The sequence below is a fragment of the Megalobrama amblycephala genome, linkage group LG20 (assembly GCF_018812025.1).
Source record: "Megalobrama amblycephala isolate DHTTF-2021 linkage group LG20, ASM1881202v1, whole genome shotgun sequence".
Classification (NCBI taxonomy): Eukaryota; Metazoa; Chordata; class Actinopteri; order Cypriniformes; family Xenocyprididae; genus Megalobrama; species Megalobrama amblycephala.
Window position 1 is genome coordinate 4,713,748 of NC_063063.1, and position 27,533 is coordinate 4,741,280.

The following is a 27,533-nucleotide window of genomic DNA, read 5'->3' on the forward strand; positions in this document are numbered from 1 at the left end:
GTAAAGATGGGTCATGGATCACAACTTGTCATGAGAGAATTGTCAAACAATTAAAAAATCACATTTCTCAATGCAAGATTGCAAAGAATTTATGTCTTTCACTATACCATACATAACATTGTAAAAAGATTCAGGGAATCAAGAGAAATCTCAGTCAGGATATGGCAAGGTTAGGACACGTCAGTTGAATGTGCATGACCTTTGAGCCCTCAGATGGCATTGCATTAGAAACCTTCATGCTACTGTGTTAAATAATGCCACATGGACTCGGGAGTACTCTGGAAATCTATTACGTACTACACCTTCAAACAACCGAACGTAACATGCAGAGCGGCACATTTTAATATGTCACCCAGAATTCCGTCTCCTGCTCCCAAAACACACCACAATACAGCAAAGTGGAAAATGGATCTTGTTTATCATTTTCCATTAAGCATAGGGATAAGTTTACTCTAAGAAAATGAAACAGGCGGCTCAGCAACAGTGGGTTTTGAATCGGCCAAAACAATTAACAAAAAAGGTTTAATCTACCTAATTTTAGTCGACTTTCCTAGAACAAAACAAAATATCCAATTCTTACCTCTCTGCTGACCAGTAAACAGGTGAAAAGTAGTAATTAAACATAAAGGGGCCTCCCACTTCTCACACAGTCCACTTAAATGGGAGATTGCAACAATTCAAGTCCACACAAGGAAGAGGAATAGGAGCGCAATATTGCAATGACGTGACATGACATGACATGACACACACACACACACACACACACACACACACACACACACACACACACAGTTTTGAATATGCACATACACACACATGCTACAACGCGAGGAAGCAGGAGAGAGAACTCGATGAGCAGGCTTCCCACACAGCTTATATCCACTGTAGAATCACCTCAGCTCTGCCCATGAAAACAGCTGCACCTGATTCATTCAAATGAGCGTGGAGCGACACGAGGAGAGGGAGAGAGGGAGAGAGAAAGAGAGAGAGCACCACGAATGCACACTCACAGCTTGCTGCAAACAACACATGACATATGATAAAATGAATGAAACCTAAAAGTTACGTTCAGACACGTAACAAAAACAGTTGTCACTTAACAGTCTGATGCTGCATCAAGAAATGCAACTTGAATCTCTGTTACACAAGAAGAAAGATACATCGATTCTATGCAGAGATGCTGCCGAGTTCTCTGGGCCCAAAGCTCATCTCAGATAGTCTAAAAGACAGTGGAAATGTGTGCTTGTGTTCGGATGGGACAATGTTTCAGCTTGTTTTTGGAAAAATATGGACATTGAGTTCTCAGTCCGAAAGACAAAAGGGACCATCCAGACTTTTATCTGCGACAAGTGCAAAAGCAAACATCTGTCATGGTATGGGGTGCATCAGTGCAATCGGCATGGGTGACTTGCATTTGTGTGAATGTACCATTGACATGGAGGCATATATTTGATTTTGAATTGTACAGAGACAAACTGCCATCAAGATGACATCTTTCCTGGGTAGCAAAACAAAGCCAGGCCTCAGTCTGCATGTGATACATCAGAGTGGTTTCTAGACACTCTACACTCTGAGTGGATGAGTCTGATTGCCTGCCTACAGTCCAGATCTGTCTCTTATTGAAAATGTATGGTCCATCGTCAAAAAGAGAATCAGACAATGATGACCGCAGACTTGCCCAGATGTCTAAAAATTCCACTCGCAAAACTGCAAGAGTTAGTATCCTCAATTCCCAAATGATTAAAAATTGCAAATAAAAGGCAAGGTGGTAAACATGCCTCTGTCTCAACTTTTCTGGAGTGTGTTGCAGCCATCAAAATCAAATTATACTTACAAAATGCAAAGTTGTTCAATGAAAACACTGGAAATCTTTTCTTTGTACTTTTGTCAGTTAAATAGAGGTTCGAGAGAATTAACAAATAACTGATTGTTGATTTTATTGCATTTTACAAAATGTCCCAACTCTTCTGGAAATGGAGTTTGTAAATTTAAAAAATAAATTGCTAGAAGATTCACAAAAGATTTCTATTCGGTCAAGGTTCTGTGTGCTCACAGAACGTTCCTGCTTCATTCTTACCTGAGCCATGAACTTTTGCAGTCAACAACCACTCATAATTAGACTGTATGCTTAATTTCTGCTAACGCTTTATTTAGATGGTCCCTCAACAGACATTCTACGGACTATAAGTAACTTCGCAACTACGTGTCAGCTTATTTTATGTTAGATCAGATGGATCTCCACGTCAGAAATATCAGATCTGACCCCTAATCCCACCCTTAAAAATAAAGGTTCTTTATTGACATCAATGCTTCCATTAAGTACTTTTAACATTTATGGAACCTTTTAATGAACATTGAACAAAAGGTCCTTTATAGTGGAAAAAGATTCTTTAGATCAATAGAATGTTCTTCACACTAAGAAAAAATGGTTCTTTATGAACTGATCACTGAAAGATTCTTTGGGGAACCCAAAATGGTTCTTTCATGGCATTAGTGCGAGACGTGATCAAAGATTTTGTTTGGTGTCCAAAACCAGTAAAACCTGTCAACAGCAAGTCCGGTCTGGTACCTAAAACTCTATTAACAGTCTTCTATCAGAGTTTGACTGAGAAAGCCAAGAGCAGAAGCAGGAGACAAAATGATTATAATAAACAGAGCAGAGTTTATTGAATAATCTTAGTTGCATACAGTATGTTTCAATGCTCAGATTTCATCTGACCAGTACAAATCCAACAAGTCCCTTTGGATGCTTTCCATCGGCTGTGGAGGTGAAGATGACACCTCCCATGATTCCATGCTTATTCACTGCATCATCAAGCTAAGCCTTTGTTATTGTTTTGAATAAGCAACCTTTAGTTACGAAACTTACATACTGTGCCATTAACTTAAATGGAACCTATAATGCCCCTTTTACAAGATGTAATATGTCTCTAGTCTCCTCAGAATGTGTCTGTGAAGTTTCAGCTCAAAATACCCCACAGATCATTTTTATAGCTTGTCAAATTTGCCCCTATTTGGGTGTGAGCAAAAACACGCAGTTTTAGTGTGTCCCTTTAAATGCAAATGAGGTGCTGCTTCACAACAAAGCAGGAGAATCTCACGCAGCCAAAATGGCAATTGTCAGTAACAGTGTTCAGCCTTACATTGTTCAAACTGGAGTCGGATACTGATGGAGAGACTCAGGAAGAAGTTACAACTTTTAGAATGCATCTGGACATTTCAGAATGGTTAGTGGTTAAATTTATGTATTTGCTTTGGAATTGATTCAACTCATCTAGCATGCACCGTCATGTTAATCTTTTGTGCAAATCCAGCGTTAAACTGACCTCGTTTGTGAAGCAGTCTGATGTAAAATGATGACATGGCAACAACACTCTACTACAACAACTCTTCTTCTTCTCTAAAGCTGCCCAACATGGCCCCGCCCCCTTTGTTGCGTGTTCTCGGCAGCAGGGTTTATGTATATTTTAGGGTTAGTGATGTCACCAACCCGGGAAGGAGCTTGTTGTAGTCCCTACCAGTCATCAGAATGATCAGATGACCCGACTGACCGAAGAGCTCCGACGCCGATTCAACGAATCGGCTGAAAAAAAGCCAACGCGGACCAACTTCAGCCGACGGTGCAGAACACAATGACAAAACTTAGCCGGCAGACGAACAAAAACTGCCCGATGGCCAACTATCAGCTTGGTGTGTTCCTGGCTTAACAGGTGCCGGGATGAAGAGATAATTATAATTATTGTTATTCACTTCACCTGTCAGTGGTCATAATGTTATGCCTGATTGGTGTATGTACCCAGAGCTCCTGGAAACCACTACAAATTTGTGTTTGCTCACACTTGGCTTATTCTTATTCTGATTCCGAACTTGTGACAGAAGACTAAGAATTGACTTTTAACTCCTCTTAAGGTTTTCTGAGATCTATTTTGTTTGAGGCATGGTTCACATCAGCCAATGCTTCTTGTGAATAGCAAAGTTCTGTACATTGGTTTCAAACGCATAGTTCAAATCATCATCATAAATGTGAATAATGCTTGTGAAACATCCTACTAAACTGTATCATCATATTGCTATATTGCATGCATTTTGCTACAACTGGTAAACAACTGAACACAAAATAACATACATTGACTGGACAAGAGTCTGCAATGTAATGAATAGATTTAAAGATTAAACTGATTTTAAGATGAGATTGGGGCATGTTTTGTGTTGTATTTTCTTAGTTTAGTATTTGATAAACTTTTTGTTGGCCAAAACAATAGTTTGACGCTTTTTTAGTTTCATGAATTGTTTTGTAATCGTTTTAGGTTTATTTTTAGTTTGTTTATTTATTTAAATACTGTCAGGTTCCCATTGGGACAACTTACCCCAAATAATGTCAGAAGGTCAGTGTTTTGGAAGTTAACTGTATCTTTCTTTTCCTATCTTGACACTTAACTCATTTGTACAGTGTGAGATTCTGTAAATGAACACAGCTCAATGTTGCAGTGAATGTAACACTTGGCTACGGCACAAGATTTTTCTTAGAAAAGTCCTTTGAGAGAAGTCCAAAGACAAAGGGTCTGGGTTTATCATACAGTATGTGCCTGATAAAAGTTCCTGACATTAGGGATTAGAGCAAACTCAGTGCACTAGCCCCACCAAAGCCAACATTTTATCCACTGACAGCTGTGTTGATTCTCTCTTGGGATAAACTTAAGTTTACAGCAGAGCAGACTCATATGGTGGCTGAGAGAGCTCAATGCCCTGGAACTGAAAGAAAAAAAAACTGCATGCAAATAGAAAAACACCATACAATTAAGAAAACATCATCATTTTGAGAACATATGTGCTGCAAATACTCACAATTAGGGCTGTCGCATCCAACATAAAAGTTTGTGTTTACATAATATGTGTGTGTACTGTGTATATTTATTATGTATATATAAATACACACACATACATGTATATATTTAATAAATATTTGCATGTACATACATATTTTTATTTATATATAATTTATATTATATATAAATATTTTAAATATAATGCATTTGTGTTAAATATATACATACTTGTGTGTGTGTGTATTTATATATACATTATAAATATACTCAGTACACACACATATTATGTAAACACAAACTATTTTGGGGATGCGATTAATCGCGATTAATCATTTGACAGCACTACTCACAATGCAACCAAATACAGAGCATCCCTGCAAATAGTCAAATGGGAATGATTCAAGGGGACCCCAAACAAGTAACGAACCTGGTTGGGACATGCTTATTGTTCAATATCTAGTCTTCAGTGGTGTTACCCTTGACCTGAAAGTTTTTTATTTATTTTAATATCTTGATCGTATGTGGGTTGTGAGAATTTGCAGCGCTTTTCTGTATTTGGTTGCCTTGTGAGTATTTGCAGCACATGTGTTGTCAAATTGATTGAAGATCATTCTGAATTTGCTGATGTTTTTCTATTTGCATGTGTTTTCTTCAGTTGCAGAGCATTGAGCTCCCTCGGCCACCGTAGACTCCTGCATTTTGCCTCCTCTTGTTGCACTTGATAAAACAACTTCAACACGGTGATTGAAGAACAGAGTGAATTTAATTAGTAGTAATATTTTACAAAAATGTTGTTTTATTGATGTCAGCTCTCACACATGACCTTCGTCTAACTTCCGCTGACATCCATGTGAGGCTGCTGCTGTACCTAGGCCAACAGAAAAGATACAAAATAAATTAAAGTCTAAAATGTACCAGCAAAGCATAGTTCAGATCAGGACTTGCTATCCTATAGGAGTTCATGATGGAAGGTTTGTTGAATTGAATGCATATAATTAAAACTGACCAATTCAATTAAGTTAATGTTGGTGTTTAGCTGACAAAAAAAGTCCTGATTTAGATAAACTTACCAGAAACAATCACTCAGCTTGCCATGACATGTTTTATAAAAGCTTGGAGAAAGAACAATAAGATTAGCTTCGATGAGAAACTTCATGTCAGTAGAGGGAAGTCTTGAGTTACTCTTCTTACCCTCATAGTTGATACAACCATTTGTGTCCTCTTGCCCTGCCAGCAACTGATCCACTTCACCCTCAGACAACCTCTCACCTGAAATTCAGCAGGTGTTCCAGTGAGCAAAATTATACATTTTTAGGTCTCAATGTTTTCAAAATTTGACTACACTGGTCAACGATTGTCAAATGGATTTGCCATAATTTTCCTCCATAACTCCATACCCAAAGTAGCAAGCACATGACGGAGTTCAGCCCCCATGACTGTTCCATTGCCTTCCTTGTCAAAGACCCGAAGGCCCTCTACAAAATCTTCAAATGTTCCCCTTTCAGTAGACTTGGAAACTTGTTGAAACATAGCCAGGAAAGTCTCAAAGTCGACCAGTTTGGATTCCATCTCTGAATGACACAATTTAAATAAAGCAATTTGTAGATTCTTAGTTTTGACAATCTGAGATAAACATTCTTTAAAGGGATAGAAGAAAGAAAAACTGAAAGTAACTTGTACATATCTGTATATTAAAATATATCAGTGCCATTGTTTTGTCTCAAGATGCACACCAGTAATGTTTTTTGTTTTGTTTTTTTTTCCTAAGGAATTTTTATAAAAGCTACTTAAATGTCCTAATTGATTGTCCTAAGGCCTAACCCTGGCTTAAATCTAAGCCCTTTCTGTGAAACCAAACCAATGAGTGTGAACTATCCCTGTAAGCTTCAATAGCACAACTGGAAAAAGGTTTGATCCTGAAGGATCCCATGGGACGGAGGAAAGCGATAGCTTCAGTAATTCTTTAAAGGTCATGAAATGCATCTTGTACAATGACCAAAAAAGTCATGCAGCTGTTTTTTTTTTTATATATACCTTCAGGCTTTGGTTTCCCTAGAACATTCAAGACTTGAGCATTAGTTGGGTTCAGGCCCAAAGCTCTCATCACATCCCCACACTGAGCTAGTGATATCTTCATCTCCCCTGAGGGAGTCCTGGCAAACAACAGGAAAGCTTCTTTGAACTCTGGATAAGTGCAAAATAACATCAACAAATTAGTTTATTTAAAATTAAGTTGATCAGATGACCTTTTTAGGCTATTTCTTACCTTCAAGTTGTTCAGCACTGAGATTACCCTGAAACCCAGAACAAGAGATTTTTTTAGGTGTTTGTAGGTGTATATGATTTGGAATTTGCACTATATAGTCATCAGTAAAATATATAGATGCAGACTAGCACTTGAAATACATTCTTGCCATCACTGCCGATCTACTATGTACTTTACTGCACAGATGTTCGTGGCATACAGTAAGTTAAATAACACTCTGGCAGTTGTTCTGCCATTGTTTTTCCTGGCACCAAGAGTAATCTCCCTTCAAAGTTCACAGTCTGTTTATGAGATCATTTCATCCATATCTGTCTCCCTAGGGAGTCTAACTTAGGAAGTGCATGAATAATGTGGGCAGTGGGGCGACCTCAGCAGCAGGTGTGTGTAGATCCATGTAAAGAACATCCACTGGAATCCTGCCATGAAGCAGTATATATTGTAGAGTCCATGTCCAGGCAATTACAACTGCTTTTCAAAATAAATGATCCAGCAATGAAAACATGGGATTGATTAAATATTTATTGAGCACATTAATATTAATGACCTTAGAGAATTGTGTTGCACCATATTGGTTATTGGCCAGTGTTTTTATAAATGTATTGGCTCATATTGGATATTTATTAATTTTCCACCATCATCTTGTACTAACTTGAAGGGATAGTGATTTAGGTGCACATGAGTTAGTTCTTGTGCTCAACATTTATTAATCTTGCTGTGCATTATAATGTTATGCCTTAAAGGGTTAATTCACCCAAAAATAAAATTACTCACCCTCATGTTATTCCACACCCGTAAGACTTTTGTTCATCTTCGGAACACAAATGAAGATCTTTTTGATGAAATCTGAGTGATTTCTGTCTCTCATTGACAGCTACACTCTAAAAAATGCTGGGTTAAAAATAACCCAAGTTGGGTTGAAAATGGGTTAAATGTTTGCCCAACCTGTGGGGTAGTTTTATTTAACTCAATATTAAAGAATAAATAAATAAATAATAAAAAAATACTGTATTACTTGCTTAAAATGTACCCAAAATATGTTGGAAATTAACATTTACTAATATGTTTAATAAATGAATATTTATTAATAAGTTTAATGAATAATTAAACAATAAACATTTATTAAATTGCTTATTAATAAATGTTCATCTTTTGATTATTATTGCTGCCTACTAATTACGTGTCTGATTTTAAATTTCCAACCTATTTTGGATTCATTTTAAGCCAGCTAGGCTATATATTAATTATGAAACAATAGTTGGGTTAAATAAAACTGCCCAACACGTTGGGCAAACATTTAACCCAACCGCTGGGTTAAAACAACCCAATTGCTGAGTTTGTCCATTTCATAAAGAGATTGTAAAACTAATCCATATGAATTGAGTGATTTAGTCCAAATTTTCTGAAGAGACTTTATATGATGAACAGATTGAATTCAGGCTTTTATTCACATATAAACATTCATCAATAAACAACTCATTTATGATAAACGGAGGCTCAAGCATGTTCGCTTGATGTGCAAGAACCAATGAGGTTATTTCTCATTTCTCATGGTGTCAAGCAGGTTCAGTTAAGTTTCTGTTTATGTTCGCTGATCAGTGTTGATCAAATATGTGAATAAATGCCAGTAATGAAGTATGTTCATCATATAAAGCGATTGTGTCTCGTCAGAAAATTTGAACTAAACCACTCAATTCATATGGATTAGTTTTACGATCTCTTTAGTTGCGCAGCTGTCAATGGAGGATCAGAAATCTCTCAGAATTCATTAAAAAAAAATCTTCATTTAAATGAGCAAATGAGTAATAAATGACAGAATTTTCATTTTTGGCTGAAGCATAATATTTATATTAGTTTTAGTGAAATGTGTATTTATTTGGAAAGAATATCAATATCAGTATGTCCCTATTTTAAATATAGACTTGCCATCGTGCCTAATTTGAACTTAACACTAAGTTTGACTACCCATATGCCTGGCAATGGAGTGATAAGCTTAAAAAAAGCTTAATATAAAACATTGTATGCATTTAAATGTAGACGTCTTATTGTGGGCTCATAAATCCAGGCCATTAGACAACTGAAATACCATAGTATAACATTATACAACACTGATACTTACTACAGCAGCATTTGGAGGAGAAGCTTGTGCGTTGGCTGGTTCTGGGGCTGCTGCCACTGGGGCTGGCCCAGGAGCAGGGCTGGCTTTTTCAGGGGCTTTTGTAGCTGAATCTGGCGTTGCAGTTGGGGCAGAAGCAACTGTTTCTAGTGCTGCTGATGCTGGTTCTGCTGTTCCAGGTGCTGGTTCTTCCTTTGGAGCTGGGGTTGGTTTTCCTTCTTTTTTGGGCACTTGCTTTTGTGAAGCCATGGTGGTCTAATCACAGTAAGTAATCTAGCCTTTTTCAAATGTTTGACTGCTGTTGAATGGTACGGATTGGAGCCAACTCTACCTCCCTAAATATGCTGCACCTCCCCAATATTACTCATATTTCTAAAAAAGGAAAGAATGCTGTGTCTCCATTGCATCCATTAAACGTCACAGGATACAAATCCCCTCCCTACTTCATATTGTCATACCTTTTTCTGCCTGTTCAGAGCACCATCATCCATATTCCTCTCCGACCTGTATCTCATGTGAGTATTTTCTATGTATTAAGCACTATAGATGGGTTGGTGGATATGACATTTTGTGTTCTGCTACTTAATATCATCATCATCATCATCATCATCATCATGACATTAAAAGCAGTAAGGATAACAGCTGTAGGTTTAGGGATAATGTACAGGGTCGCTGCTTTTAATAGACACAAAGGTTGCAGCTTAACTGTACCCTCAGACATTAACACCTCATTCACACCTGCTCCACTTTTCCAAAACATGTGTTTTTCTTTGGCCCTGTGAACTTTTAGGCACACTCTAATTAGTGAATTAACTGCTAACAATGTCCAACCATAGACACATACGTCATGGACAATTATTTTTCTGAAAGTCATCTCCAACATCTTTTATGTTTTTCCACAACATCTCACGTGATAGTTTTTGATAACATTGTGATGGAAATGATGGCTCCTCCGTGGTAACCTAGCAAACGATGTTGCCGTCTGACCAATGTTTGCTGGAAACCAACTAAACTAACTTTTGGTAAAACTTTATAGACCTTAGTCAGGTTAGACCCATATTTAAAGGTGCCATCAAATTGAAAATTGAATTTACCTCGGCATAGTTGAATAACAAGAGTTCAGTACATGAAAATGACATACAGTGAGTCTCAAACACCATTGTTTCCTCCTTCTTATATAAATCTAATTTGTTTAAAAGACCTCCAAAGAACAGGCGTATCTCAACATAACACAGACTGTTACGTAACAGTCGGGATCATTAATATGTACGCCCCCAATATTTGCATATGCCAGCCCATGTTCAATGCATTACACAAGGGCAAAACGTCTGGATCTGTGCACAGCTGAATCATCAGACTAGGTAAGCAAGCAAGGACAATAGCGAAAAATGGCAGATGGAGCGATAATAACTGTCATGATCCATGATATCATGATATTTTTAGTGATATTTGTAAATTGTCTTTCTAAATGTTTTGTTAGCATGTTGCTAATGTACTGTTAAATGTGGTTAAAGTTACCATCGTTTATTACTGTATTCACGGAGACAATAGCCGTCGTTATTTTCATTTTTAAACACTTGCAGTCTGTATAATTCATAAACACAACTTCATTCTTTATAAATCTCTCCAAGAGTGTAGCATTAGCCGTTAACCACGGAGCACTATCAAACTCATTCAGAATCAAATGTAAACATCCAAATAAATACCATACTTATGCGTAAATACCATACTTACGTGTAAAGATCCATTTTGAGGGTTATATTAGCTGTGTGAACTTTGTTTATGCAACGATAGAGTCGAGAGCTCTGGGGGGGGGGGTGGAGAGCGCGAGCAATTAAAGGGCCAGCAGCATGAATCGGTGCATAGTTAATGATGCCCCAAAATAGGCAGTTAAAAATCTATGGGGTATTTTGAGCTGAAACTTCACAGACACATTCAGGGGACACCTTAGACTTATATTACATCTTGTAAAAAAAATGTTCGATGGCACCTTTAACATTTGACAAGAATGAAAACAAGGCTGTGAAGGATAGAATTACAGTGCATTCGATACATATAGTTTTAATTTGTTTCAATAGAAATCAACCTGAAGTTGAGGAAACACCCAGATACTTATGAATTGATAACTGTAGACATATTCGAACACATCGCTTTCTCAATAGTTTATATGCACAACAATGAATATGAATAAACATTTTGTCATTTTCAAATTCTCACTTTCATCCCTCAGAACATCTCTCTCTCTCTCTCTGAATATTGTATGAATGTATCTTTCTGCTCACGATTGTCTTCTTTCAGCCTATCCTCAGCTCCTCAGGGAAAGGACATGCTTTAAAAATGGATGGATAAAGTGGCATGGTCCATCTGCACCATACAAAATAATCTTTACTGCTGTCCACACTATGACAAGCAAATAAATCGGTTAAATTCCAAATCCTGTAAGAATAAAATAAACTGGATTAGAAACATAACTGTTTTTTTAATCAAAACTTTCCAAAATTTGTTTAATTACACTGAAAAACAATCAAATGGTTTGGAGGGACTTTGTCATTTGCATACCTCTGAAGTAATGCCATCCTTTTAACTCAGAAGACGTGATATACGTTCACTCATGCAGTAAATAGTGCTGGCTAAAAGACGCATTTAACCTCCCTAGTGTGATGGAGCAGGCAGGTAGAAGATGGATGACTGCCTTGAATATCAAGGTAGACACAAATACAAAAACAGCCTATTTTTGTTTTAGTATTACCGTTTTCTTTTCAACTGCTTACACACAAAATCCTTAGTTGTCACACAGTTTCTGAAACCTGACACTCAAACACCAGAACCACACACCAAATCTGCAAAACTATACACTCATTCTTGGCCTTCAACTCACTTTTCAATTTCATAAAACACTTTTTGCAAAACACAACACACAATTCTCTATGTAACACAAGTATCTTGATTTCCTTTTTCAAACACAACCATTGTTGACGGTATTACTGAGTAATACTGTATTCGCAACCACAAATGCTTACAGTAAAAAAATAGTTTGGTTTCAATCTTGCTTTCATGTTTACTGTGAATTTTTCAACATCTCTCTGTCAAATACTCTCAGTCTTGTACAGAAATGCACATAGGAGCTCATGAAAGAAGAGCTTTAGGTTTTGAATAACTGTGTGTATATGATATATCCAACAAAATTGAATATTATGGCAAAGGTGTTTGCAACATAAGATGTGTTTGTGATATTTTGAATACAGTGTTTCATTTTGCAAGAGATGTGAGGCATTTTGCATTTTGTGTGTGCAATTCTTGGATTTGTATGTAAAGTTTTGAAAATGTGTGTAAGCAGTTGGGATCATTTCAAAATTAAGGTTCTATTAGGTGCAGAATGTTGTAAAAATAATTGAAAGAAACCTTTTTTTTTAGTAGCCTACCTAAATTTGTTTTAAAATAACAAAGACACTTTAATGTCGTGAGGTGAGAAGGGCCCTGTACACCCTAAAAAAGTGGGCTGTGCCATCTGGGTATATCTCACCATCTGCTGCATGAAATAGGTTGGAGAGATAGATGAGAATTACTGTGAATGAGCACTGGGATATGTGTGTACTGACAAAAACAGCAGGCAATCGAGCTACACTTTATGTTGGTCAACATAACTGACCTAGTTACTTTAGACCAAGAATTATTTACATCGGTGACTTGAGTAGAATAAACATCATGGACCTTAATCATGGTTTTATCATCTGGACTCTTTTAGTTACATGTGAAGGGGTAAGTTATCTGTTATCTTTTTCACTGAAATAGCTATTTCAGAAGATCAATGTTTCTGTGAAGTTCTTATAGTGTGCATGCACTTATGCTTTTCAGGTGAAGACAGTTCATCCTGAATGTTCTATAGTGTTGCATCTGCAAAAGAAAGAAGCTGAATGTCGGCTCAAAATCGGTTTAACACAGTCTTTGTTAAACTTTAACGCTACAGATACAGGTGAGCTTAGTTACAGATGAACACTGATACTCAAAACATTTCATCAAGATGTCGACTCACACTCTTGATCCTTTGATTTTATCATGTAATTTGCATAAATGAATATCCTCAGGCTATCTCCACCTTAAATAGCTATTCAGTTTGCCATTTATGCCACCTGAGAGTTAGGCGATAAATAGATACTTACTATGTAAATGCATATTGTATGTACAGTGCATAACGTGCACATCTGTACATAAAGCATCTGATCTAGATCTAAATTGCTTTTGTTTGTTTTGTTAATTTATTCATTTTTATTTTCTTTAATTTTACTTAATTTTCTGTTTTTTCTTGTGTGTTTGCACACACTTGGTGAATAAAACTCATTCTGATTCTGATAAATAACAAATATGGGACTGACTAAGAATAAAGCATTTGATAGATCATTTAATTTTCCTCTTTCAATTCCCTTTTAAATACTGAAATTTATAAAAGACTGAAATTCAACCTGCATTGTTATAGGGATAGTTCACCAAACAGACCAAAATTCAAGTTGTTAATCAGGCAATCTTTTCAGTCTTGCTTGCCATAGTCCATCCTTTTCATTGTATTTTTTACGAAACATCTGTATGGAACTATAAGATGCATTACTATAAGACACACTCTTGCTTGGTTTATTTAAATAAAATAAGCTGAAACAACCCAAATCTTTAGTTTTTTACTTAATTGTCATCTGCACTCAATTTAATTAAATTTGTAAAATGTTAAGTGAACTTAAACCATTTGGGTTGGGACTACATGAATCATTTCTGTTGCACTGATTGAATCCACTTGGCAGTGGATTTCTAGATCCCAGCATGCTTTTCATAGGGATAGATCGGGAGAGTAGATGTTGAAATTAAGTGCTGTTTAATGTGTTTTTAGTAAAGGGAAAGGCTTGCAGTGTTTAATGTTCAGTTATGCTGGACATTTAAAAGAGTTTCTATGTTGAAATTTTTGTGGTTACCACTGTGCTGAAGAGTAGAGCTTCTTGTTAGGGCGTGGGTGGTGACATTAAACTATCATGCATGTTGTTTTACTCATTGAGCCATTGCTTTGTTGTCATCACTGCAGTGATAGGTAACGTCTTGTTCCTTATATTCACATGCTATAGCTATAAAAAGTTATGTATGAACATGTTCCAGGCTAGCTATTTATTGTAATTTGAAGTAAGATTAATTGATTACAGTGCTGCTCTTCTTCATATGCAGATCTGCATACATCTAGCTCCGCCCCCCATCAGACAATCATGGAACTCTCATGTGCACAACAGCTACCCACAACCTAAGCACAAGCTTCACTCTTCACCATAATGGTAACCACAGCAACTGAAGAATTTATGTTCATACAACAAGACTACAATAAATCAGTCCAAACTAATTATTATTTGTTGGGAAATTATAAATCAATTTCATGGAAATGTTTTCCTTAAAGGTCCCGTTTTTCATGGTTTTTTGAAGCTTTGATTGTGTTTATAGTGTGCAATATAACATGTGTTCATGTTTCGCGTGTAAAAAAACACAGTATTTTTCACATAATTTACTTATCTGTATACCGCTGTTTCCACTGTCATAAAAACAGGCTGATGACTTCCCCTGAAGTCCCTCCTTCAGAAATACGTAACGAGTTCTGATTGTGCCAGCGGTTCCTGTGTTGTGATTCGACAGCAGTTTAGCGCATCTTGCCCAGAAAGGTCACGCCTCTTACCATAACGTGGAGATGCACGCGCTCAGTGTTATTGTAAACATGTCTTTAATTTTACCCTATCAATTTGAGCCGGAATCAGACCCGGCGATTGGACTGCGGGATGAAAATAACAGCGTTTCGACGACATGGCGACAAACACACTCTACAAACGCAACTCTTGTGTATTCCTGTGGGCGGAGGTTAGTCAAAAAACTGTTTTAGTGACGTCATTAAAGAAGGAAGTAGAGGGATGTAGTCCAAACTGGCCGTTCGATGTAGGCGACTTCTGTTAAATAAAATATCTCGCTTGGCATTGAACTTTGAGCTTTAAAATTTTACAGATTTTATTTATACTCTAACAACAAATTACACACTAACTAAAGTTTGAAACATGGGATCACGAAGAACGGGACCTTTAAAGGATTAGTTCACTTTCAAATAAAATCTTCCTGATAATTTACTCACCCCCATGTCATTCAAGATGTCCATGTTCTTCTTTCTTCAGTCGAAAAGAAATTAAGGTTTTTGATGAAAACATTCCAGGATTATTCTCCTTATAGTGGACTTCAATGGCCTCCAAACGGTTGAAGGTCAAAATTACAGTTTCAGTGCAGCTTCAAAGGGCTTTAAACGATACCAGACGAGGAATAAGGTTCTTATCTAGCAAAACGATCTGTCATTTTCAAAAAAAAATGTCAATGTATATGCTTTATATAAACAAATGATTGCCTTCCAAGTGCTTCCGCCAAAACTGCACTTCCGTATTCTTCCAAACGCTTACGCTGTATGTCCCACACCTTCCCTATTCTACTTACGGAACGAATGCAGCACCAGTTTCATTTTTTTCCATTTTGAAGAATACTAAAGTGCGGTTTTGGCGGAAGCACTTGGAAGGTGATCATTTGTCGATCATTAGGCAATCACGCGATGCTGATGTTGTTAACATTAACAATTTGAGAACAAAGAATAACAATAATAATAATTTGCATGGCTCAACGTAATCTGAGTTAAGTGATCTTTAGATTTAATCACCATTGGCAGCGCAATTTTGTAATGTTTTTTTTCTCAGTTGATCAGAACAAAAGTGACATGTTACTTATTCAGATTAAATTTTCTAGTGAAAATTCTACTTTTGGTCATACTTCCAAGACACACAGAATCTGTGAATCCGAAGTATCCACACCGGTGCGGTGACTGACAGCAAACATTAGATTCATCTGCGCTGAGGAGCCGTGCCGATGCACGACCCACATAAAGATGATAATTCCGCAAATAACTGCAATTGCAGGTTTCAAACAGAGATGATGACAAAGAGGCAAAACTTACAGACTGCAGCTTTAATTCAATTACCTTCAATGAACAAACTTTTTTTTTTCTTTTTTTGAGTGCAATATGAATCATTTATTCATTCACAAAAAAACATACTTCTGATGATGAGAATCAGTTTAATGTAACTGATAATTTGATAAAGAAGAAAAATCTTTAATTGTACCACTGTGGATGTCTTCAGGTTGTCTGGCTGAGTGGGATGGTGTGAATTGCTGGCCTGCAGTCAGTGTAGGAGAGAGATTCTCAGTGTCTTGCCCACCTCCTCTCATAAACTCCCATGGTAAAGTCAGGACCAGCTACAAAATGTCAACACATTGTTCTCTTTCTATGAATGTGGCCATTAAGTCCAATGAATACAGTAAATGTAAAGTAATTATTTTTGATTGACTTCTTAGAGCTGATCACTCGCACCTGCACTACTGAGGGATGGAGTAGGCTAAGTGTGCCCTATTACAGTGCTTGCTTTCAGGACAACAGCACAGAGCAGGAGGACACTGGACACAGAGTAAAAACCTTTAAGAAATCTTTTGATATTATATGAATGTATCAGAATGCTATGGATTATTGTGCTTCTGGATGGGTTCTAGGATCCTGTTCAATGTTGCTTTACTGTGGAAAGTGAAGTGTGTAATTTTTCCAGCGTCACCAAACAAAAATTATATGTTTTCAAACAGGTTTCCTCCCCCATTGGCTTTTTTTTTTTTTTTTTTTTTTTTTTTTTTAAATTTTGGTTATGTGTGAGAAATGCTACTTGGTTTGATATTTTAATGGATACAATGGCATCCATACATATTTAAGCATGGCTTATGTGTCCAAATACATTTTTGGGTCACTGTATATTTTTCTCCACAAATTTGTTGACTAACCTGCGTTTTGGTAAGATTGACAAATTTTAATATCCTATTTGGTTTATTTTACTATTGTTAAATGGTCCTTTAATACTAAAATAAAAATTTAAATGATGCTGAATTTTACCTATTTTAAAAAACTTTTTTAAATGTTGTTTTTACATGTTCAATATTCATTGATCGTATTAGGTCATCAATATCAGTTTTCAAGCATGAGCTCATGTTCAGTGAGTGTGTGCAGTAACATGCCGTGAAAATGTGCATTAAGCATTCAGTATTAAACAGTGTGCAAATCATGATGTGAATAAGGTAGGTTTAAGTAAACTCAAACTACAGTCATGGCCAAAAGTTTTGAGAATGACACAAATATTAATTTTCACAAAGTCTGCTGCTTCAGTGTTTTTAGATCTTTTTGTGAGATGTTACTATGGTATACTGAAGTATAATCCCAAGCATTACAATTACATTAAGTTTATGCAAAGAGTCAATATTTGCAGTGTTGACCCTTCTTTTTCAAGACCTTTGCAATTGGCCCTGGCATGCAGTCAATCAACTTCTGGGCCACATCCTGACTGATGGAAGCCCATTCTTGCATAATCAATGCTTGGAGTTTATCAAAATTTGTGGGTTTTTGTTTGTCCACCCGCCTCTTGAGGATTGACCACAAGTTCTCAATGGGATTAAGTTCTGGGGAGTGTACTGGCCATGGACCCAACATTTCGATGTTTTGTTCCCCGAGCCACTTAGTTATCACTGTTGCCTTATGGCAAGGTGCTCCATCATTCTGGAAAAGGCAGGAGGGTGTTTTTGTGTCATTCTTTATTCATGGCTGTGTTCTTAGGCAAAATTGTGAGTGAGCCCACCCCCTTGGCTGAGAAGCAACCCCACACATGAATGGTCTCAGGTGTGAGTGCATGAGCACACAGTGAGGCGAAGACTTTTGGAGTCCCTGCAAACAAGCCTGAGAATTTGGTAATTGGCAAAAAGTTAGCCCCTTGGCGCTGACCCTGCATGGGCAGCCCTCACTTAGCCCCCAGGAATCCCTCACTAAATCTGGCAGCACAGGGGGCCACCCATGTACCATTAATGAAAATAACGGTTAATGATAGTTTAAAAAGAAATGGTCAATGACTGGCAGGGACATCTGCCACTCAAATATTCCCTAAATCATACTCTGTAAAATATTACTCTCTTTGATTCTGACCACTACATGATGATTGAATCATCAGTAAGTAATCAACTTCATCTAACCAGAATTTCTCTTGCAATTTTGGCTAAAACAAATGTGCTTCAGAAACATACAGTTACAGCAGCCAGAGAACAACTGATGCTGAAAAGTCAAGGGTCAAGAGCCCAACTAAAGGAAACGCACACCTATTTTCAATAAAACATCAACATCTAAAAGTTTTGTATGAAAGAAATAGTCAAACTGGACTGTAAAAAGTAAAGAAGCTGAGATCTAGTCAGATCTGTTAGCATTTAATGTTCTGTTGCTGCTGGTCATGTGACTGTTTTCAGCTTATTTAAATAAGGAGATTTTACTTTACTGCCAGTCATTTGACCGTTTTATCATCTAACTGTTTTATTGTATTAATTACAGATTATTTTTGTAATTTTGCATACATTTGTATGTAATTTAAGAAAATACTGTATAAAAATACAACCAAACAGAGCATGGGAAACGAAAGTGGGCTGCCTACACAAAACAGTGCATGGGCCCAGAGTTACAAAAGTTGATCTGGGCCCGAACAGGCTTGCCCACACTGGGCCATCATGGGCTTAATGTGGGCAGTCCGCTAGTGTGGCCTGCTCACAGAGAGCTCACTGTGGGCCCCACCTGGGCAAGCCCGTTTTGGGCCTGTTTAGGTTTGGTGTAGTCTGGCCCTAGCCCACTGTGGTTGCAAAAAGCCAGCATGGGCCCCACACGGGCATGTTTGCAGGGGTACGGCTTGGTGTCAAGAAGGGCAGCAAAGAAGCCACACAGGAAAAACATCAGGGACAGATATTCTGATATTCTGCAAAAGGTACAGGGATTGGATTGCTGAGGACTGGGGTAAAGTCATTTTCTCTGATGAATCTCCTTTCCAATTCTTTGGGGCATCCGGAAAAAAAGCTTGTCCGGAGAAGAAAAGGTGAGCGCTACCATCAGTCCTGTGTCATGCCAACAGTAAAGCATCCTGAGACCATTCATGTGTGGGGTTGCTTCTCAGCCAAGGGAGTGACTCACTCACAATTTTGCCTAAGAACACAGCCATGAATAAAGAATGATACAAAAACATCCTCCGAGAGCAACTTCTCCCAATCATCCAAGAACAGTTTGGTGATGAACAATGCCTTTTCCAGCATGATGGAAGTGGCTCGGGGAACAAAACATCGAAATTTTGGGTCCATGGCCAGGAAACTCCCCAGAACTTAAAGGTGCCCTAGATTCAAAATTTGAATTTACCTCGGCATAGTTGAATAACAAGAGTTCAGTACATGGAAAAGACATACATTGTGTTTCAAACTCCATTGCTTTCTCTTTCTTATGTAAATCTCATTTGTTTAAAAGACTTCCGGAAAACACGCGGATCTCAACATAACACAGACTGTTACGTAACAGTCGGGGTGTACGCCCCAATATTTGCAAATGCCAGCCCATGTTCCCAACATTATGAAAGGCATTAGACAAGGGCAGCCAGTAACGTCTGGATCTGCACAGGTGAATCAACAGACTAGGTAAGAAAGAACAACAGCGAAAATGGCAGATGGAGCAATAATAACTGACATGATCCATGATAGCATGATATTTTTAGTGATATTTGTAAATTGTCTTTCTAAATGTTTTGTTGCTAATGTACTGTTAAATGAGGTTAAAGTTATCATCGTTTCTTACTGAATTCACGGAGACAAGAGCCGTCGTTATTTTCATTTTTAAACACTTGCAGTCTGTATAATGCATAAACACAACTTCATTCTTTATAAATCTCTCCAACAATGTAGCATTAGCCGTCAGCCACGGAGCACAGCCTCAAACTCATTCAGAATCAAATATAAACATCAAAATAAATACTTTACTCACATAATTCGAAGCATGCATACAGCATGCATGATGAACATCTTGTAAAGATCCATTTGAGGGTTATATTAGCTGTGTGAACTTTGTAAATGTGCTGTAATATAATCGAGAGCTCGTGTGGCAGGGAGCACGCGAATTAAAGGTGCGGTGCGCTGAAAAAATCAGTGCATAGTTAATGATGCCCCAAAATAGGCAGTTAAAAAAATTAATTTAAAAAAATCTATGGGGTATTTTGAGCTGAAACTTCACAGACACATTCAGGGGAAACATTATGTGGCCCAGAAGCTGATTGACTGCATACCAGGGCCAATTGCAAAGGTCTTGAAAAAGAAGGGTCAACACTGCAAATATTGACTCTTTGCATAAACTTAATGTAATTGTCAATAAAAGCCTTTGACACTGAAATGCTTGGAATTATACTTCAGTATACCATAGTAACATCTGACAAAAAGATCTAAAAACACTGAAGCAGCAGACTTTGTGAAAATTACAACTATATTGCTTTAAGCAATTATGCTACAGGAAGAATTTAAATATTGAGAAAAAAATTACACACATCACCTTTAAAGAAAATGCTAATTTATTACATTAGATTAGATAAAATGGATATTTCAAGATTAATGAAGTGGTTTCTAAACTTGATATTTTCCATTTTATTGTGGAAGCGAGAGTACTTTGCCATGGTGAAGTTGATATACACTGTTGGGTATGGCGTGTCCATTGGCTCTCTCTGTATTGCAGTCCTCATCTTCTGCATCTTTAGGTAATGCTAAGGTTAAACATTCACTTCTTACTCTCACTGTCCTGCTGCATGCTGGAAGTCAATTCTAGTGACATTTCTTGATGTTTGCTTCAAGGAATGCTGATATCATGTAACAGTGTCACATTTTCATTAATCCAACAGAAAGCTTCTGTGTACACGGACCTACATCCACCTCAACCTCTTCTCCACATTCATCCTGAGGGCTTTGGCTGTATTTGTGAAAGATGCTGTGCTATTCGCCGATAAGACAATCAATCATTGCACAGTCTCCACTGTACATTACACCAACAAAATGACTGATAAGATCAATGCAAAATAAATGCCATAGTATAAATCAAATATTCTAAAGCAGGGGTCTCCAAATTCGGTCCTGGAGGGCCACTGTCCTGCAGAGTTTAGCTCCAACTTGTCTCAACACACCTGCCTGGATGTTTCTAGTATGCCTAATTAGACCTTGGTAAGCTGGTTCAGGTGTGTTTAGTTGGGGCTGGAGCTAAAGTCTGCAGGACAGTGGCCCTCCAGGACGTGTTTGGAGACCCCAGTTCTAAAGCGATCATCTGCCCCTTTATAACTGGATACTGTATTTCATCTGCCAGGTTTTGTGCAAGGCTGTGGTGACGTTCTTCCAGTACTGTGTGTTATCAAATTTCTACTGGCTGCTCATTGAGGGACTTTATCTCCAGACACTGCTAGTGTTCACCTTTGCCCAAAGGAGAACATTCTTCTGGTGGTATACTCTTATTGGTTGGGGTAAAACTACATTTTACATTACAGGAAGCATATTTTACACACAAACCACTGATTATATTACAACTTATTCTGAAGTGTTCGTTCATAGATAATTTTCTCTGTTTTACAGGGACTCCATCTGTCGCCGTATCCATCTGGATGTTCCTCAAGCATAAATATGACAATCATGGGTGAGGATGAGATTATTATATGAGAGTGTATTAGGACAATTACTGTACGGGGAGTACAGTAAAGATCTGGAGCTAACAGTTACATTTATCTGTGTTTGTGTGTGTGTGTGTGTGTGTGTGTGTGTGTGTGTGTGTGTGTGTGTGTGTGTGTGTGTGTGTGTGTGTGTGTTGGTAGGTGCTGGGATGACCTGGACAGTGGCTACTGGTGGATCATCAAAATTCCCATTTTGCTTTCTGTATTTGTAAGTTTATGCAGAATACAAAAATACACTTTTATCCCTGTGAAAATATAAGGTATTTTAAATGCTTTAAAGGGTTCAGCCAAAAATAAAAATTCTGTCATTAATTACTCTCCTCTCATGTCGTTCCAAACCCGTAAGACTTTCGTTCATCTTCAGAACACAAATCTTTTTGATGAAATCTGAGAGCTTTCTGTCCCTCCACAGACAGCCTATGCAACTGCCACTTTGACACTTCAAAAAGTTCATAAAGAGATCATAAAACTAATCCATATGATTTGAGCAGTTTGGTCCAAATTGGTCCAATTTGGTCCAAAAGGAGACACGGTCGCTTTATATATTGAACAGATTGAATTTAGGCTTTTAATCACATAAACATTCATCAACGCACACATCAGATTTGGTAAACGGAAGCTCAAGCATGTTTGCTTGACATGCAAGAAACAACGAGGTTCGTTCTTCGTGTGTTACGAAGCACATTTGAGCTTCCACAAGAGGTTTGTTCTCGCACATCAAGCAGGTTCGGTTGAGCTTCTGTTTATGTTTGCTGATCAATGTTTTTATGTGAACAAAAGACTAAATTAAATCTGTTCATCATATAAAGCGATCAAGTCTCTTCAGAAAATTCTGACTAAATCACTCAATTCATATGGATTAGTGATCTCTTTATGAAGCATCAAAGTGGTAGTTAAAGTGATAGTTAACCCAAAAATGAAAATTCTGTCAACATTATACTCACACTCAAGTTGTTCCAAACCTGTATGAGTTTCTTTGTTCTGCTGAACACAAGGGAAGATATTAGGAAGAATGTCAGTTACCAAACAGATCTTCTGCAAAATGCATGCGGTTTTGTTTTTAAACAGCTAAACTAGAGGGTTACATTGTGTACCTTTAAAGAGCCATTTTGATTTCTACTAATGTATTTGGGTTGATTCAGTGATTTTAAAAAATTTTTACTTACCAATTAATTTAGATGCTATAATTTTTTTTCAGTGTTACCAGATGCAGAAAAAATTACACTTGAACATCATATTTCTTTAAATAATTAATTATATTTTTGTACTTTTAAACTTTACAGGTGAACTTTCTGGTGTTTGTTAATATAAGCAGGATGATAGTTGTGAAGACAAAAACCCCAGTATCAAATGGAGGAGACAGGCGGCTTTACAGGTGAGATGTATTAGATAATTAACATAGAGCCAGAGATTGTATATTATAGGGAGATGAGAGGGTCTGTATCTCTTACCATTGGAGAAAGCGTAACGGCTAACTTAAAGGTGCCCTAGATTATGTTTTTAAAAGATGTAATATAAGTCTAAGGTGTCCCCTGAATGTGTCTGTGAAGTTTCAGATCAAAATACCTCATAGATTTTTTTTTTATTAATTTTTTTAACTGCCTATTTTGGGGCATCATTATAAACGCTCCGATTTTATGCTGCGGCCCCTTTAAATCCCATGGTCCACACCCACAGAGCTCGCGCTTGCCTTGAACAGTGCCTTAACAAAGTTTACACAGCTAATATAACCCTCAAATGGATCTTTACAAAGTGTTCGTCATGCATGCGTCGGATTATGTGAGTATTGTATACTGTTATATTGTTTACTTCTGATTTTGAATGAGTTTGATAGTGCTCCGTGGCTGACGGCTAATGCTACACTGTTGGAGAGATTTATAAAGAATGAAGTTGTGTTTATGCATTATACAGACTGCAAGTGTTTAAAAATGAAAATAGCGACGGCTCTCTTGTCTCCGTGAATACAGTAAGAAACTATGGTAACTTTAACCACATTTAACAGTACATTAGCAACATGCTAACGAAACATTTAGAAAGACAGTTTACAAATATCACTAAAAATATCATGTTATCATGGATCATGTCAGTTATTATTGCTCCATCTGCCATTTTTCACTATTGTTCTTGCTTGCTTACCTAGTCTGATGATTTGGTTGTGCACATCCAGACGTTAATACTGGCTGCCCTTGTCTAATGCCTTTTATAATGTTGGAAACGTGGGCTGGCATATGTAAATATTGGGGGCATACACCCCGACTGTTACATAACAGTCGGTGTTATGTTGAGATTCGCCTGTTCTTCGGAGGTCTTTTAAACAAATGAGATTTATATAAAAAGGAGGAAACAATGGAGTTTGAGACTCACTGTATGTCATTTCCATGTACTGAACTCTTGTTATTTAACAATGCCAAGATAAATTCAATTTTTCATTCGAAGGCACCTTTAATCACGTGCAGCACCTCTCAGCCTGTCATGTAATGGCAGTGACATGCCCGTCGCTCAAAACTCCTTCCCTGCGTACCGCCAGAGCCGGAGCGTTATCATTAGCCATTACGCTTTTTTGGCTAAAGGTTGCAGGCTTGCCTTCCAGTGGCTTTGATAGAGCACACTATGGGTATTGTTACCCGACCACGATGTACAAACAGACTGATCCTCGTTTACACGGATCAGTACTACGGGCCAGTAGTTGGCGATGTCACTTTGTAAAGAAAAACTACGGGCCTATACATAACGTCACCATTTTTACAAAATTGCGATTTTGTAGGCTAGTTTACATGGAGACGACAACAGTATTGTTTTCAAAAACTTGCACTTTGAAACCCGTTTTCAAACCTTCGCGTTTTTTTCAAGCCACCAAAATGCCACTTTTTTGTTGAAAATTGTGTCGTGTAAATGGCCCCTTTTACTACTATATTTGTGTTTTCGTCAGTGTTACAGATACGTCACATTAAGGAGCCCTGATCACTTTTATCTACCATTTACATTTTTGGTTTTTTAATCTAAAATGTGTGTTCACTGTGTTCTGTAGTCGACTGGCTAAGTCAACTCTTCTGCTCATCCCTCTTTTTGGAGTGCATTACATCGTATTTGCTCTGTTTCCGGAGCATGTGGGACTAGAGGCGAGACTCTTCTTTGAACTCGTGCTAGGTTCCTTCCAGGTACTGTTCAGGCACTTTCAGCTTAATGCAATCTACAGTGCAGCCCAGAAATTTCAACTACATTTTAGCCTGCAATACAAAACAAGTTTTTAATAAACAGCCGTCTTTAAGAAATAAGCTGTCAAGATTTGTTGTTATTAGGCCATCTTTCTCATTTGAGAGGTGAAGAGCCTATGGCAGTGGTCTCAAACTCAATTCCTGGAGGGCCACAGCTCTGCACAGTTTAGCTCCAAACAGCTCCAACTCACACCTGCTTGGAAGTCTCTAGTAATCCTGAAGACCTTGATTAACTGGATCAGGTGTGTTTGATTAGAGTTGGAGCAAAACTGTGCAGAGCTGTGGCCCTCCAGGAATTGAGTTTGAGACCACTGGCCTATGGAGTCTGTTCATAAGTGAAACTGTGCCCTCTACTGTAAATGTACTTGAAATACAGAAGCTACAGCATCTTAATATAGTGTCACTTTTAGAAAAAATGATTTTAATCTTTCAGCAAAAAGCAGAAACTTACTAATCAAGTTAAAATCCATAAAGTCTCAATAAAGACTCAAAATACTAATTTTGGCATTTCTTTAAAGGGTTTCATTGTGGCATTGTTATACTGCTTCTTGAACAGTGAGGTAAGATCTAATATATTCTTAATAGCATATAAATATATAAAGAAACATTTTGTGACTTTTGTGATCAATTAACTACTGGATTTCATAGGTCCAGAATGAAATAAGGAAAGAGATTGAGAAATACAAGTCCCGAACGGACAACAACACTTTCCAAATGGCAACGCAAGACTTTACTGCATAAACTTGAGGACATTTTGTAACGACTGCACTTCAGCTTGCTCTGTCATGTTATGTTATACCACTGTCATGATAACTGCATAAATGTTTTTCCACACATCTCATATGAGTTTTGTAAAAGTAAGGTGTTTGATGAACATAGCATTGTCCAAAATGTCTTGGTATGCTAAAGCATTCAAATTTCACTCTTCACTGGAAGAAACCAAACTTTACAGTTGGCACAATGCAGTCAGGCAGGTAACATTCTCCTGGCATCTGCCAAACCCAGAATCACCCATCAGACTGCAAAACAGAGAAGCTTGATTCCTCACTCCACAAAACATATTTCTACTGCTTCAGAGTCCAGTGCTTTACAGTACACCACTCCATCTGACGCTTGGGATTGTACTTGTTGATATGAGGCTTCTATGCAGCTGCTCGGCCAAGGAAACCCATTCCATGAACCTCCGACTGCACAGGTTTTGTGCTGATATTAATGTCAGTGGAAGTTAGGAACTCGACAGCTATGGGTTCAGCACAGCATTGGCGACTTTTAAGCACCATGTGCCTCAATACTCAGTGACCAAACCCTATGACTTTGTGGCTGAGATCTGCTGTTCCTAAACGCTTACACTTCAATAATTCAATAATACCACTTACAGTTGACCATGGAATATCTAGCAGGGATGAAATTTGACTTATTGCAAAGGTGGCATCCTATCACAGTACCAGGCTTGAATTATCTTCAGAATGACCCATTTTTCACAAATGTTTGTAAATGCAGACTGCATGGCTAGGTGCTTTGCTTGTAGGGCATGTTTACGCAACAGCTATGTACTTAAAATGAGAATAGTTTTTCCTTTAACCTTTTTCGCGTACATACGTCAGCATTGTCAAAATGATCCCCATTCACATGGATCAGCGAAAACAATTAAAAACACTGTATTATGCATGCCAGGCCAATAGATGGGGATGTCACTTTGTAAAGAAAAACTACATGCATATAGACTGAACATGTAATACGCATGTGCATGACGTCACCATTTTCACAAATTTGTGTTTTTGTAGTTTTCATGGATGACAATAACAGTATCGTTTTTGTTTGTTTGTGTTTTCAGGCCCCCAAAATGCTGTTGTCGTGTAAATGAATGGCCAAAACGCATGAAGGTTTTCTGTTTTTATTTGAAAACGATACCGTGTAAATGGCCCCTTATACACCTGTGGCAATGGGTCTGATTGAAACACTTGAATTCAATAATTAAGACAGTTGTCCCAATACTTTTGTCCAATTAGTGTATATTTATTGTTTATTCAGTATATATTTATTAAAATATTGCTGTCAAACATTACTGCATATTTTCATAGCTAATGTGATGAAATGCACCTGTTTTTACTAGGACAACTGTGTGAACTGGAGGGGAGCTAAATTCATAGTTCAGTCATGAAACTCTAGATGGCGCAGCTTGTTGCTCACACATTTAAATGGCTGGTTACATTCACTATAACAGTTTACAGTACACTTCAGAGTTTGTCTAAAACCCTCCACCTTCCCCAGCAACACCTGTATAGATCTGCTATAGGTTATTGATATATGCTATTTGTGCAGCAACACTGTCTTACTCACAGCAGCGTATCAGCGTATGTATTGGCAGTAGCAAGTTCCTGCACCAATAAGCAGCAATTCAGCAGCAGCATAGCAGATCTATTCTGCCAAGATCAAATACATTAACATTGTCATATCCATTACCATTCTAAAAATCTTCCAGAG

At 37.6% G+C, this 27,533-nt stretch overlaps 2 protein-coding genes across 2 annotated transcripts; one reads left to right on the top strand and one right to left on the bottom strand.

Annotated features, from left to right (window-relative positions):
• Positions 1-5,570: 5,570 nt before the first annotated feature.
• On the bottom strand, positions 5,571-10,181 carry zgc:163073 (uncharacterized protein LOC100037358 homolog). Its single transcript, XM_048170644.1, has 7 exons — positions 9,209-10,181; positions 7,093-7,120; positions 6,861-7,010; positions 6,224-6,397; positions 6,018-6,095; positions 5,897-5,938; positions 5,571-5,694 (listed from the first exon to the last, which is right to left on the bottom strand). Exons 1-6 carry the CDS (start codon positions 9,452-9,454, stop codon positions 5,910-5,912), a joined length of 705 nt encoding a protein of 234 aa, XP_048026601.1. The 5' UTR covers positions 9,455-10,181; the 3' UTR covers positions 5,571-5,694; positions 5,897-5,909.
• A 2,502-nt stretch (positions 10,182-12,683) lies between these two features.
• ghrhr2 (growth hormone releasing hormone receptor 2) lies at positions 12,684-26,747 on the top strand. Its single transcript, XM_048170243.1, has 13 exons — positions 12,684-12,964; positions 13,061-13,178; positions 16,393-16,491; positions 16,607-16,716; positions 20,783-20,880; positions 21,022-21,154; positions 21,477-21,630; positions 21,740-21,800; positions 21,976-22,042; positions 23,118-23,209; positions 24,863-24,992; positions 25,568-25,609; positions 25,698-26,747. The coding sequence occupies exons 1-13, from the start codon at positions 12,911-12,913 to the stop codon at positions 25,788-25,790; spliced, it is 1,251 nt and encodes a 416-aa protein (XP_048026200.1). The 5' UTR covers positions 12,684-12,910; the 3' UTR covers positions 25,791-26,747.
• The last annotated feature ends 786 nt before the right edge of the window (positions 26,748-27,533 follow it).

Coding starts and splice junctions, on each gene's coding strand:
- zgc:163073 (XM_048170644.1), bottom strand. CDS start 9,454: ATGGCTTCACAAAAGCAAGTGCCCAAAAAAGAAGGAAAACCAACCCCA. Junction 7,011..7,092: donor CAGTGCTGAACAACTTGAAG/GTAAGAAATAGC, acceptor GCACTTATCCAG/AGTTCAAAGAAGCTTTCCTG. Junction 5,939..6,017: donor TGGTTGTATCAACTATGAGG/GTAAGAAGAGTA, acceptor TCTTTCTCCAAG/CTTTTATAAAACATGTCATG.
- ghrhr2 (XM_048170243.1), top strand. CDS start 12,911: ATGGACCTTAATCATGGTTTTATCATCTGGACTCTTTTAGTTACATGT. Junction 21,155..21,476: donor ATCATTGCACAGTCTCCACT/GTACATTACACC, acceptor TTCATCTGCCAG/GTTTTGTGCAAGGCTGTGGT. Junction 25,610..25,697: donor ACTGCTTCTTGAACAGTGAG/GTAAGATCTAAT, acceptor TGGATTTCATAG/GTCCAGAATGAAATAAGGAA.